General features: G+C 48.7%; 1 protein-coding gene and 1 pseudogene across 9 annotated transcripts in view; both read right to left on the minus strand.

Moving 5' to 3' along the window:
- BANP (BTG3 associated nuclear protein) overlaps nucleotides 1–13,535 on the minus strand; it is a 170,826-nt gene that overhangs the window by 128,560 nt on the left and 28,731 nt on the right. For 4 of the 9 annotated variants that reach the window (XM_058279594.2, XM_012525694.4, XM_058279598.2 and 1 more), the window contains exon 2: nucleotides 7,312–7,469. The exons of 1 other annotated variant lie outside the window; for it this stretch is intronic. In XM_058279594.2, coding sequence (XP_058135577.1) covers nucleotides 7,312–7,399 — 88 coding nt within the window. In that variant the 5' untranslated portion in view covers nucleotides 7,400–7,469. The remainder of the gene's footprint in view (nucleotides 1–7,311; nucleotides 7,470–13,535) is intronic. 4 more of the 9 variants (XM_058279597.2, XM_058279595.2, XM_004459904.5 and 1 more) reach the window with 1 other exon arrangement.
- On the minus strand, nucleotides 8,701–9,741 carry LOC101415981 (large ribosomal subunit protein eL8 pseudogene; annotated as a pseudogene).

A 13,535-nucleotide genomic window follows, 5' to 3' on the forward strand; every position in this document is an offset into this window, starting at 1 on the left:
TACTGGAAAAATCATTTCCAGTACGCACCACTGAAACAGTCCTAACGCCAAAAACACAGAGGCTCCTGGTTCAATGCTCTAGGAAGCTGCCCGTTTGACACGCAGCATGATTAAAGCCAGTCGGCAACAATGACTTCTTCCCAACTTAAAAGTAAAGTCTCTATAAGGCATATAAATGTGTTCTAATGTTCACGGGGCATTGCCATGGTGGAGAGACATTCACACAATAACCAAAAGAATAATGAATTCCCACCTTGGGGTGCTCTGCCACATTCTCTGATGGAAAAGCAAGAATCCCCCAAGTACAGAGGCAATGGCTAGTAAAGGAGGATGGCCCATTGGCATGCCCTTGATAATGATGACTGTGCTTATGAACCTTTACTCTTGAAATTGAAACTTAGCCTAGTATTATAGGATGCCTAAGCATTACCTCCTGAGAGCCTCCTTGGTACTCAAATGTGGCCCCTCTACAAGTTGAACTCAGCATATAAATGCAATAACTTCCTGGAAACGGACTTTGGCCCAGTGGTTAGGGCGTCCGTCTACCATATGGGAGGTCCGCGGTTCAAACCCCGGGCCTCCTTGACCGGTGTGGAGCTGGCCATGCGCAGTGCTGATGCGCGCAAAGGAGTGCCGTGCCACGCAAGGGTGTCCCCCGCGTGGGGGAGCCCCACGCGCAGGGAGTGCGCCCGTGAGGAGAGCCGCCCAGCGTGAAAAGAAAGTGCAGCCTGCCCAGGAATGGCGCCGCCCACACTTCCCATGCCGCTGACGACAACAGAAGCGGACAAAGAAACAAGACGCAGCAAATAGACACCAAGAACAGACAACCGGGGGGGGGGAATTAAATAAATAAATAAATCTTTAAAAAAAAAATAAAAAAATAAAAATAAATGCAATAACTTCCTGCCAGTGTGGGAAATGACTCCCAAAGATGAGCCTCCCTGGCACCAAGAGAGTACTACCAAGCACCAACTGGCAATGCAACTGGAAAAAGACCTTTACCAATAGAGGGGAAAGGTAAGGACAAATAAGTTGATATGGCTAAGAGACTTTAAAGTGAGCCAGGAGGTCATTGGAGAGTTAACACCTATGCACATCTCAGCAGAAACTGACTGACTGCCAAATTAGATACTACCCCAAATAGTGGGGGCTCCTGAGGGCTCTGGAGACACCCAGGCACTGTGATCAGGGCAGACAGCTCCTGAGTTCGGTGCCTTGCCAGTGGACCCTACTTTAGGGTTTGTGTAAGAGAATTGGACGCAGTTGTGGTTTACCTATACATGGCTCTTCGGTCCCACATATTTGAACCTATAGTTGGTGCTGGAGTTGGTAGGTGTACATCCAAGAGACTTGAATCTTTGGACTGTCTAAGTTCCAGCTGGGCCCTGAGCCTCAAAGGAGTTGAAACACCTACTCTCCAGTTCATTGGACTCACCCAGGACAACTAACAAGGAGAAGATGATGGACAACCACCATACCAAGGAACTGAGAGAGCCTACATCTGCAAACAAGAGAGCCCCATGCATCAGCCATTTGTGACCAAAGCCCCCTCTCAATTAGAGGTGGAGTGGGCTTCACCATGCCAGAATCCTCAGGGTGGGGAATGAACTATAGACTAGCGTGGACTTACTGGTATTCTATTATATACTTACTGTGATTCTAGCAATGGAAGATCTTATATCACTGATGTGGAGGCAGTGGTCACTAAGGTTCTGAGGTCAGGGAGAGGGAAAACAGATGTAATATGGGGGCATTTTCGGGACTTAGGAATTGTCCTGAATGACACTGCAATGACAGATACAGGCCATTATATATCTTGCTATAACCTACAGAACTGTGTGGGACAGAGTGTAAACTACAGTGTAAACTATAATCCATGCTTAGTGGCAGTGTTCCAAAATGTGTTCATCAGTTGCAATGAATGTACCACACTAATAAAGGATGCTGTTAATGGGGGTAAATGTGGGCGGTGTGGGGAGCAGGGCATATGGGAATCCCCTATATTTTTAATGTAACTTTTATGCAATCTAAATATCTTGAAAAAAATTAAAAATAAAAATAAGTAAAGTCTCATCTGATGGCTAACTCATTTCAAAAGCAAGCCCAGGGAAATGGCTGTGGCTCAACTGGCAGAGCATCCACCTGCCATATGGAGGGACCAGGGTTCAAACCCAGGGCCTCCTGGCCCGTGTGGAGCTGGCCCACGTGCAGTGCTGCCGTGCACAAGGAGTGCCCTGCCACACAGGGGTGTTGCCCACGTAGGGGTGCTCCATGCGCAAGGAGTGCGCCCCACAATAGAGCCACCCTGCGCAAGAAAAGCGCAGCCCACCCAGGTGTGGCACCGTACACATGGAGAGCTGACGCAGCAAGATGACGCAACAAAAAAAGCAATACAGTTTCCTGGTGCCACATGACAAGAATGCAAGTCGACACAGAAGAACACATAGCGAATGGACAGAAAGCAGACAACTGCGGGGGAAGGGGAGAGAAATAAATAAAATAAATTTTAAAAAAAAGCAAGCCCACTCCCTGACTATTACATCTTCTTACGTATGGAGACTCCTACGTCGCAAACATAGCAGTCTCAGTTCAACTTTCAGAAACCTTCCCCCTCCCACACACGCTGAAAGCAAGGGCCTCCACCTCAGCAGCCGCCAGCTGCTCCTCACGGCTGCCCTCAGTGAGGGCACTAGGCCCAATTCAAGGCCTGCCCGGGATGGTCACACCTCCTTTCTTTCCTTGGACACTGACTGCACAGCAGTCTTAACGAAAATCCCAGAATCTAAGACCGAAACTGCCCACAGTGCTGTCTGTCTGTGACAGTGTCCAGTCCTCCCTGGAGGGTGTCGGTTCCCAAAAAGGTTCCTTTTCAGCTATAGATAAAGTCACAGTCACCGTTTCCCATCTCACACTATACCATGCCGTCTCCTTGGCTCGCCAGCGCTTGGTCCTCTCACTATGCCTCGCCGGCCTGGTGTGCTTCTCTTGGCCCCTTCTCCGTGCTCGCCCCGCACACCCCAAGGTGCACGCAGCACGTGCACCGGGGGACCTGGCTGCCTCTCTCCTCTGCACCTAGCAAGGGAGCATGGGCATCCCTCAGGGCAAAGCTCCACTTTGCTCTTTTTGACAGTAATACCAGTTTGTGAACCACTACACAGAAATGAGTATATAAAGGAAAACCGCACCTATACGTACACTTGTGCAAATACACACATACATACATATGGGTTTACTGGAGCAGTTTAGGTAGAAACATGAGAAGCCTGGGTGTTCGCCGGCAGAGGCATATCCTAGTACACCCCCCCTGGAACTGGAGCAGTCCTCCCCTGCGAGCGCTCACACGGGGCGTGCTCGGACAGGGCCGTCTGACCACACCTGGCTCCTCCCCACCAAGGCCCTCCCATGTCAATAACCTCCTCAGACAGCTCTGCTTGGAGAAGCCCTGTCTGTCTCCATGAAGCCATGTGTGGAAGAGCTGGAACTCACATCCCGCTCACACTGGGCCAGCCACACCCTCCCCGGCCCGAGCGCACGAGGCTGCACACAGGTGTGGGCAGGGCACAGCTCTCTGGCCTTCAGATGCTTCCCCTGCTAAGGGGAAGGAAGGGGGAGAGTCAGCAGCCAGAGGCCTGCAGCCCACGCCCACCTCAGTCAGAGCAACTCCACTCTGACGTGGAGCATATGTTCAGATCCCAAATGAGGGCTGTTTCCTGAAGAGTATCAGTCCCTTTTCAAGCCTGTACATACCAGATGACTCATCCCCAAACCCTAATTTCTAAGGCTCTAGATAGTCCTACCGGTCTAGCACAAACCTTCCACAACGTCCTAGGCAAGGGCAGTCAAGTACCCCAAACTCTACCCTGCAGAAACCAGCCAAGGACCCAAACAAAAGCCAACAAGCAGCAGCTCGCTGCGTCCTGAAGGGCCTCATCACACACAGTGTGACTCCCCCCTGCAGGGAACACCTCACCATCTCTGCAGGAACGTGGGCCACATGCATTTTCACTGAAATAACAAGAAAGATGGACGCTCAAGCAGGAGTGGCAGAATTCCATGCCTCCAAGTGTCTGTGGTTTGCCAAAAGACAGGTGCTCAGGGCCTGCGTGAAAGCCTACCGGCTCACTGGAAACCCAGCCAGCCAGGGCTGGGGGCAGAAAGACCCCCAGCACTTATTATTCTAACCCTTCCAACTTGCTGCAAAGAAAACAAGCCCAGTGGGTTAGGTGGCTCGTGCTGGAAAACAGAGCTGATGTCTTGGTAAGAGAAGGTAAGAATCCATGCCCTCGGCAACTTGGAGTATTTAAAAAACACAGCACAGCAGGTGTGTCAGAAGGAAACGGGTCCCGGCAGACAGGCAGAAGGCACAGACACCAGGCCTGAGCAGCCACTTCCTTGGGGTACAGGGACTGCGAGTGACTGTCGTCGTCGCCGTGGCACACGGTTGCGTTCCGCATGCACTGCGTGTTATCATTTTGCCTGTACTGCTTTCAGAATTAGACAAAAGAACTTTGTGTTCATCTTAAAGCAATCATAATCAACTGGAATGAAATGCCTGACAGAACTGCAAGCTTACGTAGGTCCAGGCAGGTCAAGTCAATAAAATGAAATGAGCAAAATCTGAGAAGAACCTGAAAAAAGCATGTGTTTTAATGAAATAAGAAAAACCAAAAGACACACATGCCAACAATTTGAAAGCAAACATATCACTAGGATTATGGGAAATTAGGATTATGACTAATTTAGCTTTAGTCGAGCTAAAATATAGCTTGAATATACTTTAAAATTTGCAGGGAAGTGGATTTGACTCAACTGATAGAGTGTCCACCTACCACATGGGAGGCCCAGGGGTCAAGCCGAGGGCCCCCTGACCTGTGTAGTGGAGCTGGCCCACGAGGAGCGCTGATGTGCCCAAGGAGTGCCGTGCCATGCAGGGTGGGCCCTGTGTAGGAGAGCCGCGCGCACAAGGAGAGCACCCCTCAAGGAGAGCCGCTCCGCACAAAGAAAGCGCAGCCTGCCCAGGAGTGGAGCCACACACATGGAGAGCTGACGCAGCAAGATGACACAACAAAAAAGAGACACAGATTCCTGGTGCCACTGACAAGAATACAAGCGGGCACAGAGGAACACACAGCAAATGGACACAGAGATCAGACAACTGGGGGATGGAGGAGAGATAAATAAATAGAAATAAAGCTTTTAAAAAATTAAAAATAAAATAAAATAAAATAAAATTTGCAAAGTTCATATTTTGGAAATGAGGATAAATCTGAATCTTAACCCCAGCACGGCTGCAATGCATGCAGCGCACCCCGGCATGTGCTGGGAGCGCCCAACTCTTGAGGTCCGAGGCACACCTATTTTGTCCTGAGCCTCAAAGATGCTCCCACACAGCAGGCTTTTAGTGAACAGTCAGTAACTCAAGTTTCCAGTTACTTAAGGAACAATGATGGAACAATACTGAGATTAGAAATGATTTCCTTAAGCCTTTTTTGGGCTGTAATTTACAGAGAAAGAACGTAAGGGACGTAAGATCAGAATATTCATAGTTCTAAAAATGCTTTAAATGTACGTAATTGGAACATTTTTCTCTTGTAACACTGCATGTGTGTTTTCTTAAGGAGTTGTCATTAGCCTTCTAAACATTAACAGATCTTTTAAAAACTATTACATGCAGTAACTACTTCTTACGAGCAAATCAGAAGCAACTTAAGAGAAAAAGCTGACCAAAGAGCAGCGTTCCTGAAACACTGCTTTCATACTTCGTTGACTGTTCATTTAATTCCAGAATTATTTATATTACTCTCCTCTTCCATACCACTACTAATTTCCTAGTGAAGTTTTTCTATTAATGTACCAAATGGATCATACAAAACAGATATCATACTTAATGAGATTTCTTAAAATTCCTTTTTCTGTGGGGGAAGAAAGCGCTCCAACTTCAATGTTCCAGAAAGGAGACCCAAGCAAAAAAAATGTTTGGTGACTTGGTTGTATACTTGTTGCCTCAAATTTAACAGAAATATGAAACACATAAAACCTGGAGGTTAGAAAAACAAGGGAAGCAGTTGTGGCTCAACTGATAGAGCGTCCGCCTACCATATAGGAGGTCCAGGGTTCAAACCCAGGGCCCCCTGACCCATGTGGTGAGCTGGCCCAGGCACAATGCTGCCATAGGCAAGGAGTGCCGTGACGCATAGGGGAGCCCCATGCGCAAGGAGTACACCCTGAAAAGAGAGCCGCCCTGCACGAAAAAAGTGCAGCCTGCCCAGGAGTGGCGCCACACACACGGAGAGCTGATGCAGCAAGATGATGCAACAAAAAAAAGATAGAGTTTCCTGGTGCCGCATGACAAGAATGCATGCAGACACAGAAGAACACACAGCAAATGGACACAGAGAGCAGATGATGGGGGGGGGGAAGAGGAGAGAAATAAATAAATCTTTTTTAAAAAAGGACAAGAAAAGAAAAAGAAAGAAACCCATAAATCCTTTTCTAAGATAGTAAGTGTAGACAAGGATTTTTCATAGGCAAAGTTTCTGAAATTGAGTATCTCATCTCTAAAAGGTCTCAAAACAAATATTTAGTTAAGGTTTCAAAGTAGGTTTGTGCCTTTACTATCATTGATAAAAGCTGTCAGCCTTAGCAACACTGGCAGAAGAACAAATTCATAAACCATTTCTGAAAATTTTGTCAGTATCTTAACAAACTTGTAAATGTACACAGGAATTCCACTCCTGGGAACTTCCCCTACGAAAACACTTGCCAAGATATATGCGCAAGCATCTTTACTTACTCCAGGCTTGCAGAGAAAATAAAGACGCAACCTGCCAGAGGCCTCTTAAAAGGAAGCTGGCACACACCTCGCAGTCAAAACACCCTGTAGCTGTGAAAAAAAGAAGTCGACTCATTTACACCAACGTGGTGAGACTGCCACAATATTTTACAATATTGAGTTTAGAGAGGGGAGGTTGTAAAGAAGAAAGTTGTGGAACACGTGTTGTGTGAGCCCACGGTGTGAGGGCAGGAGAGGGAAGCAGAGGCTGCATGCATGCGTGCGTGTGTGCGCCAACACGTAGGAGAGGGGCAAGCGAATGGCAACACACGTGGCCGAGTGCGGGGCCGCCGTCCGACGGGCAGCAGGGGCTCCCTCTGGGGAGAGACAAGGAGCTGAGCTGCAGGAGTGGAGGCCACGCAGGGGTGGTACTCGAAGAGGTAGCTTTTCAACATACCACTTCTGCTTTTTCTTGATTTACAGAAAAAGTACAGAACTGCTTTTGATTTTGTGAAGAAAAAGAATAATATTTCACCTACTGTCCCAAAGCTCTGTACCTGGGTGGCCAGGACTCAAATCTTCTACTGTGATCTGAACCACATCCGCCAGGTCCTGTTCTGACATCATCCAGAACGGCAGGACGGTGGCCAGGCGAGGAGCAAGAACCGAAGTCACAGCCTGATTGGGTTTTAGTCACCTACAGAACAGAAACAAACCAGGAGAGGACACTTAACAGGAGTGACCCAGGAAGTGAGGGGGCACCAGCCCTAGCACGAGAGGGCGTCCAGTGGCTGTCGACTCTAACAGGGCTCGGCCCTGCCCACGGCCCCAGAAGGTCAGAGCTCTTGGAGAATTACGAAAAGGCTCCAAAGCGCTCCTCCGGGCCTGGCTCCTGAGCCACGCAATCGATCCCTCCCACTGCCGATCCCTCCCACTACCGCCAGAGCCACCTTCCTCGACCACCCGTGCTCACACTCCCTGGTGCCGCCTGCTGCCTGTGCCAGCCTTCGCCCGCCACCTGCGCCCCGCCATCCCACAACGTCGCGCCTGACCTGGCCCTTCCGCCCAGGCGTCCCTCCGACTCCGCTTCCACTTTTCCCGCTGGAGCCCAGGCCTGGCGGCAGCTCCTGCGCTCTGCTGCGCTGTGACGCTGCCCTCGGGAGAAGTCTCTGCCCGGTGCCAGGCTGCACCCTTCCGGAGCAGGGACCGTCTCGATGCTGCCTCCTCACCCCAAGCCCAGCATGCTGTCCGGAACACAGCCGGCTCCCCTGCCTGCTCCTGTAACACTGGGATTAGGCCTAGAGAATTGTCTTTTTCCAAAGCGAAAATGAAGCCAGGCCATTCAAACTAGGGTCTATCGATACGCAGAGGTAAAGAGTACTTGAGAATTCAGCAGTCAGTGTCACCCCGATGACACTTCAATCCTGTTACAGCTTACGTTTTCATTATCTATACCTCTCTCCCCACAACTAGACCACACACTAGTTGAAAGCACTCAACTCTCTACAGCACATTTCCCTTCATCAGGAGGTGCCTCAGTCATAACTTCCACAGGGAGAAACAAGAATGAATTAAATTTTCAGATCAGATATTCTCAACTGAGTCCACTGGCTACTCCTTTTAAGAGTAACTTAGCATAGGCACAGAACAAAACGAGGAGGCTCACTCGTGCTCTCAAGCTTCCGCCACCTCTCCTTTATCCGTCTAGACTTAAATTCTAGGTTTAAACGGCAGCAGCTCCAGAATTCTAAGGGACCATTTGGGTAAGGGGGAGTCAGTCCTTAAAATCTTCCTTTATAGAGCCAAAAAAGAAAAAAAAAAAAAAAGAGTACTGTTTTACATTTTCAGATGAAGAAGATGGCAAAGATGTTTTAATTCCCACTTTATGGACTTGACACAAAACTGAGTTGAGAAAACACCAACTGTTCTTAACAAAGAACTGGAAGACAACAACGGCCCCTTAGATGTACCACCACTGAACCTTTTAGAGGTCCAGTTTTCTTTATTTTCTTTTTGAAGGAGTTTTATTTTTATGCCCAGAAAAGTCAGCTGTGTACATTTAAGCAAGTTAAGTGGCAAGTTCTTTAGCCTTTGCCGTCTCCGGCTTGGCAATGCAAGGCACAGACTTGAGCCCCAGGACACGGACTGCCTCCCCGGGGACAGCGGCTCTCGTCACTTCGGTTACTGTAACTGGTTCTAGTGGCTTCCGCCAGCTTAGCCAGTGCTGCTTTGTCTTCCGAGCCGACCTGTGTGAAGGCAACAGCCGTGCAGGTCTTCCTGCTCCCGTGATGATGCAGTAGGGGACCCCCACTTCACAACACAAGGCGGGCAGGAGGCCAGCCTGACTGGGTCCACGCCACGTGCCGTCACCACCAGCTGCGCCTTCTTGCTTTCCACCAAGGTGGTGGCAGTGCTGACCCCTGCTCAAGCCCAAGGCGGCCTCTGGTGGGGAGGTCCCCCTTGCTCGCAGCTTTCTTCTCTGCCCGGGCCAGCAGCCCCTGCTGCTTCTCCTGCAGCCAGCTTGAGCGGGCGCACTGCGGTCTGGCGGTCCAAGGCCTGCATGAACTGGCTGGCGGCGGGCGGCACTTTCAGCAGCTTGTAGAGGACAAGCCCTTTGCTGCCGCCGGCGGAAGTAAAGGGGCCATTTGACAAACGGCTGAGGTCCCTTTAGGGCTGGACGTCCTGTCCAATGCCCAAGTTCCTGGGTCTTTCCTCGAGCAGGACATTTACCGCCTTCTTGGCCTCTGCTTCTTCGCGACAGCAGGGGCTGGGCCGCCATCTCTCCGGGCCTGCCTTCCTGGCAGCATCTTGGGTGGGGGGGTGAGAGCTCTTCATTTTCTTTATGGGACGACAGAGGTCAGAGGACTAAGCTACACCACAGAAATTCAAGCAGCAAAACCAAAACACAGGCTGTGGGAAATCCTACAAATTTGTCATCTGGTTTAATCAACAAATAAATGGCAGGGGTGTGGGAGAGATCAAAAGAGCACCTATAAATTAAAAGAGAGTTTAAAAATTAATGCATTTTTTAAAACAGGCAAAACTAAACAACAGTGTTAAGGAATGCACTTTTGGGTAATAAGACTATAAAGATAAGCAAATAGCTGAGTTTCCCTAGAAGTGAAGGTGGCAGCTACACTCGGGAAGGAGGGGCTCTGCTTAGGAGGGGCACACGGGGCAGTGGGCAGGGACAAGCGTGTTCTCTTGAGTGGCATCGCTGTCCACTGCAGAGCGATTAAGGTATAGTTTGCTTTATGCAATTTTCTATATTCATGTTATATATAATAAAAAACATTTTTAAAAGGCAAAATTCAACATACTAGGACAAAACCAAAACACTTGATACACATACACCACGGGGCTGATTTCCTTCTTTCAAAAGGAACAGGGAGAAGACCAGTTAACCCAATTGCAGGGAACATGGGAAATGAGTGGTGACGTCACAGAGAAAGAAGTCCATCTCCTGCCTGTTTCTAAAAACAAATTAAAGAGAACTCCAGTTTTCGCCTGTCTGGTTAGCAAGTCACAAGCACGCTTTATTCCTTGTTGGGAGAATGCCAGGAAACAGGCAGGGACACTCCTGCACTCGGGCGGGAGTGTGAACTAGGCCACCTCTTCCACGAGCAACTGGCATTAGCTATCAAAATGTCAAATGGCCACAGCCTCTCACCTGGCCATCCCATACACGGGCATTTCCCAAGCACATATATTCACATATCTGAGCAAAATTCTATGTACAGAAAAAAAAGGCATTTTTTTTAGCAGCAAAAGAAGAGAAGCAGCATAAATACCTATCAGTGGAGGACTGTTTAAAAAACTATGCATAGCTATACAATGGAATACTATAAAACTGTTACCAAGAATGAAGTAGCGCTCACTAAGGAACAACTTCCAAGAGACAGTATCACAGGCACATGTGGAGCTGAACAGTGTGCACACATGGCTTTTATTTTGTTTTGGTTTTTAACAAACACACTAGATATGCACAGATTACCTCTGGGTTAACATACACAGACTGCCGATAGACTGGGACAGAAGGGATGAAGAAGAAATTTGTGTTTTTTTTACTTTTCACCCTTTTTTACTATTCACATTTTTATCATATGCATTTATTATCTTTTCAAACCATTTAAAAAGTCACACTTTTTAAAAAGGATCAATAAATACACAGGTATAAGCTATGGGGGAAAATTCTCCATCCCAACTTCAGCCACCAGGAGGAATGTCCTTCCAAACCCCAAGGCTGCGCTCGGCGCGGCGTCCCACCGCCCTGCGGCCCTCGCCTTAGGAGCTGCTCCCGGGAATCGAGCGGGCCCACCCCACGCCGCCCGACTTAGGAGACCCTGTTGGGCCTAACGCGCATTTTTTTTTTTTTTTTTTTTTACTTTTGAGAATATATCTGGAAATCTTTTAATTTAACAACCAAAAGACATATCAATTTAAAAATGGGCAAATACCCGAACAGACATATCTCCAAAGATTGGCCAGAAAGGAAATGAAAAGATGCTATACATAATTAGCCACTGGGAAAATGCCAATAAAAACCACAACGAGACACAATTTCACACCCACTAGAATGGCGGGATATTGAAAACATGGAAAATAGCAAGCAAGTACTGGAGAGGATATGGAAAAATAGGCACACTCATTCATCGCTCGCGGCAATGTAAAATTTTGTAGCTGTTGTAGAAGACATTTTGGCACTTTCCCAGACATCCAAGTATAGAACTACCAAGTGAGCCGGGAATTGTACTACTAGGTATTTACCCCAAAGAATATAAAGCAGTTGTTGGGATAGGTATTGTAACATCATTGTTCACAGCAGCATTATTCACAATCGCCAAAAGATGGAAGCAACCCAAATGTCAATCAACTATGAATGGAATAACAAAATGAGGCACATATTATACATATATATGTATATATATATAAATATATATATATATTCAATGGAATACATATTTTTGCTTTTTTTCCTTCTTTATTTATTTTTATTTTTATAACGCGCATTTTGAAAGTACATGGTCAGGCTAAATCTATGTCCTTTAAATGCAAATTAACTGGTGGCCAGTTTGAAAAAGTTAAATTAACCAGTCTTCTTTTTTTCCCAATTAAGAAAAAAACAAAGGTTATTAGCGAGGTAAACTCTTCCTCTTAAGGGACGCAGTCTTCCTCAGTTAGGTAATACTACCACCTTTTGAATTGGTGGAGTTTCAAATGTTTTAGGGTCATAGGCTACTCTAAGAACGCAATAAAAACAATTTTTTTAATTAAAAAAAAAAACTACAGACCCTTTTCCAGAAAAAGGCACTGACAGACAAAATTCTGCAAAATTTCAGAGGCTTCACAGACGCCAGGAGTAACTGCTGCCGATCCCAAGATCTGCTCTGCCTCTGCTCAGAGTAAGCGCCCCTGCCTCACGGGTGGGCACAGGGCACCCGAGGCAGCAGCCCTCCCTCCAGGCCTCACACGCAGCCAAGGGTGGTCATGTGACAAAGCCCCCCCCCCCAGTGGACCCCAGGGCTGCAACGAGGACGGCATGGAAGGAGCTGGAAGAAAGCAGCCTGGTCCCTGGTGCCTGTGGGGCTACCGCCCTGTCCCTGGACCAGCTGCCAGCTTAAACCCCAAGACTGTGCGGTGCAGCCAGACTCACACCAACCCCCCCGACGCCCTGCATGGACACCTGGGTGCACAGGGCCCACTCTAAATACCTGCCCTGCTAAGTGCCCAGGGGAAATCGCTTCTGAACGCCAAGGCAAGCCTTTCCCTGCTCTCTACAAGTTCTGAGAGTGGCTTAAGAAAACATTCCGAGCTCACCATAAGATCCTGATCACACCCTCTTCCAAACAAGCACGCCGCAGGACAGCCGAGCTGTTCACTGAAAGCGATCCTGCTGCCAGGGTAGAGCCATTTAAAGCTCTCCCAACGGTAAAGGCTTGAATAGGAAGGACGAGGGCAGTGCACCCACGGAAACTGGAACAGAGCTACACATGCAGTTGCCATTCTGGCAGAGGAAACTCGCCATTTCCCAGAAGCCCTGGGGACAGCGCAGTCTTAGAACAGCACAGCCGGGCCGAGGTGGACGCGCACCAGGTCTCCAAGCACGGCCCCTTTCGAAGCCCACCACGCCTGAAGAAGAAGAGAAGAGAAGCACCTCCCAGGCTGCACACGAAAAACAAAGGGCCCCATAGCCAAAAGGAACAGCGGAGTGCGGCCTCGTCGGGACACGCAGAGGGAAGGACACACGTCCATGCCAGGGACTGCCACGACGCATCAAGACGGACGCGCCCACCGGCAAGCTCTCCAGGGACACGCTGCCAGGCCGTGTAACGCACTCTCAGCTGTTCTCTAGATAGTGCACGTGTGTGTAGCTGTACGTGCAAATGTGTGTGTGAATGAACAGAGAGGGTCTGGGATGACACGGACCAAACTTAAAAGCAGCGATCTAGTGGAGGAGGAGACGCAGAGATAATAGAAGCTGACCTGTACTTTTCCACTTTATCTTTCTGACTTGTTTACATTTTCCATAAACATGTATTAGTTTATTACACATGAAACTGTTTTTCAAAAACGAAAGAGTACGTGCAGGGAAAAGGCCCACCACATCAGATCTTGAGCACCACGTGAGCACCTGGGCCCTGCCACAGCCCCCCCTCCCAGCCGACCAGGCGTGTGCGCACAGCTGACCACAGCCACGCACGTTCATGCACACGCTGGCCTCGAGGGCGCTGAGGGCAGCCAGGCCCTTCTGGGGCCTCTGGAC

This window comes from Dasypus novemcinctus, chromosome 18 (genome assembly GCF_030445035.2).
Source record: "Dasypus novemcinctus isolate mDasNov1 chromosome 18, mDasNov1.1.hap2, whole genome shotgun sequence".
Lineage (NCBI taxonomy): Eukaryota > Metazoa > Chordata > Mammalia > Cingulata > Dasypodidae > Dasypus > Dasypus novemcinctus.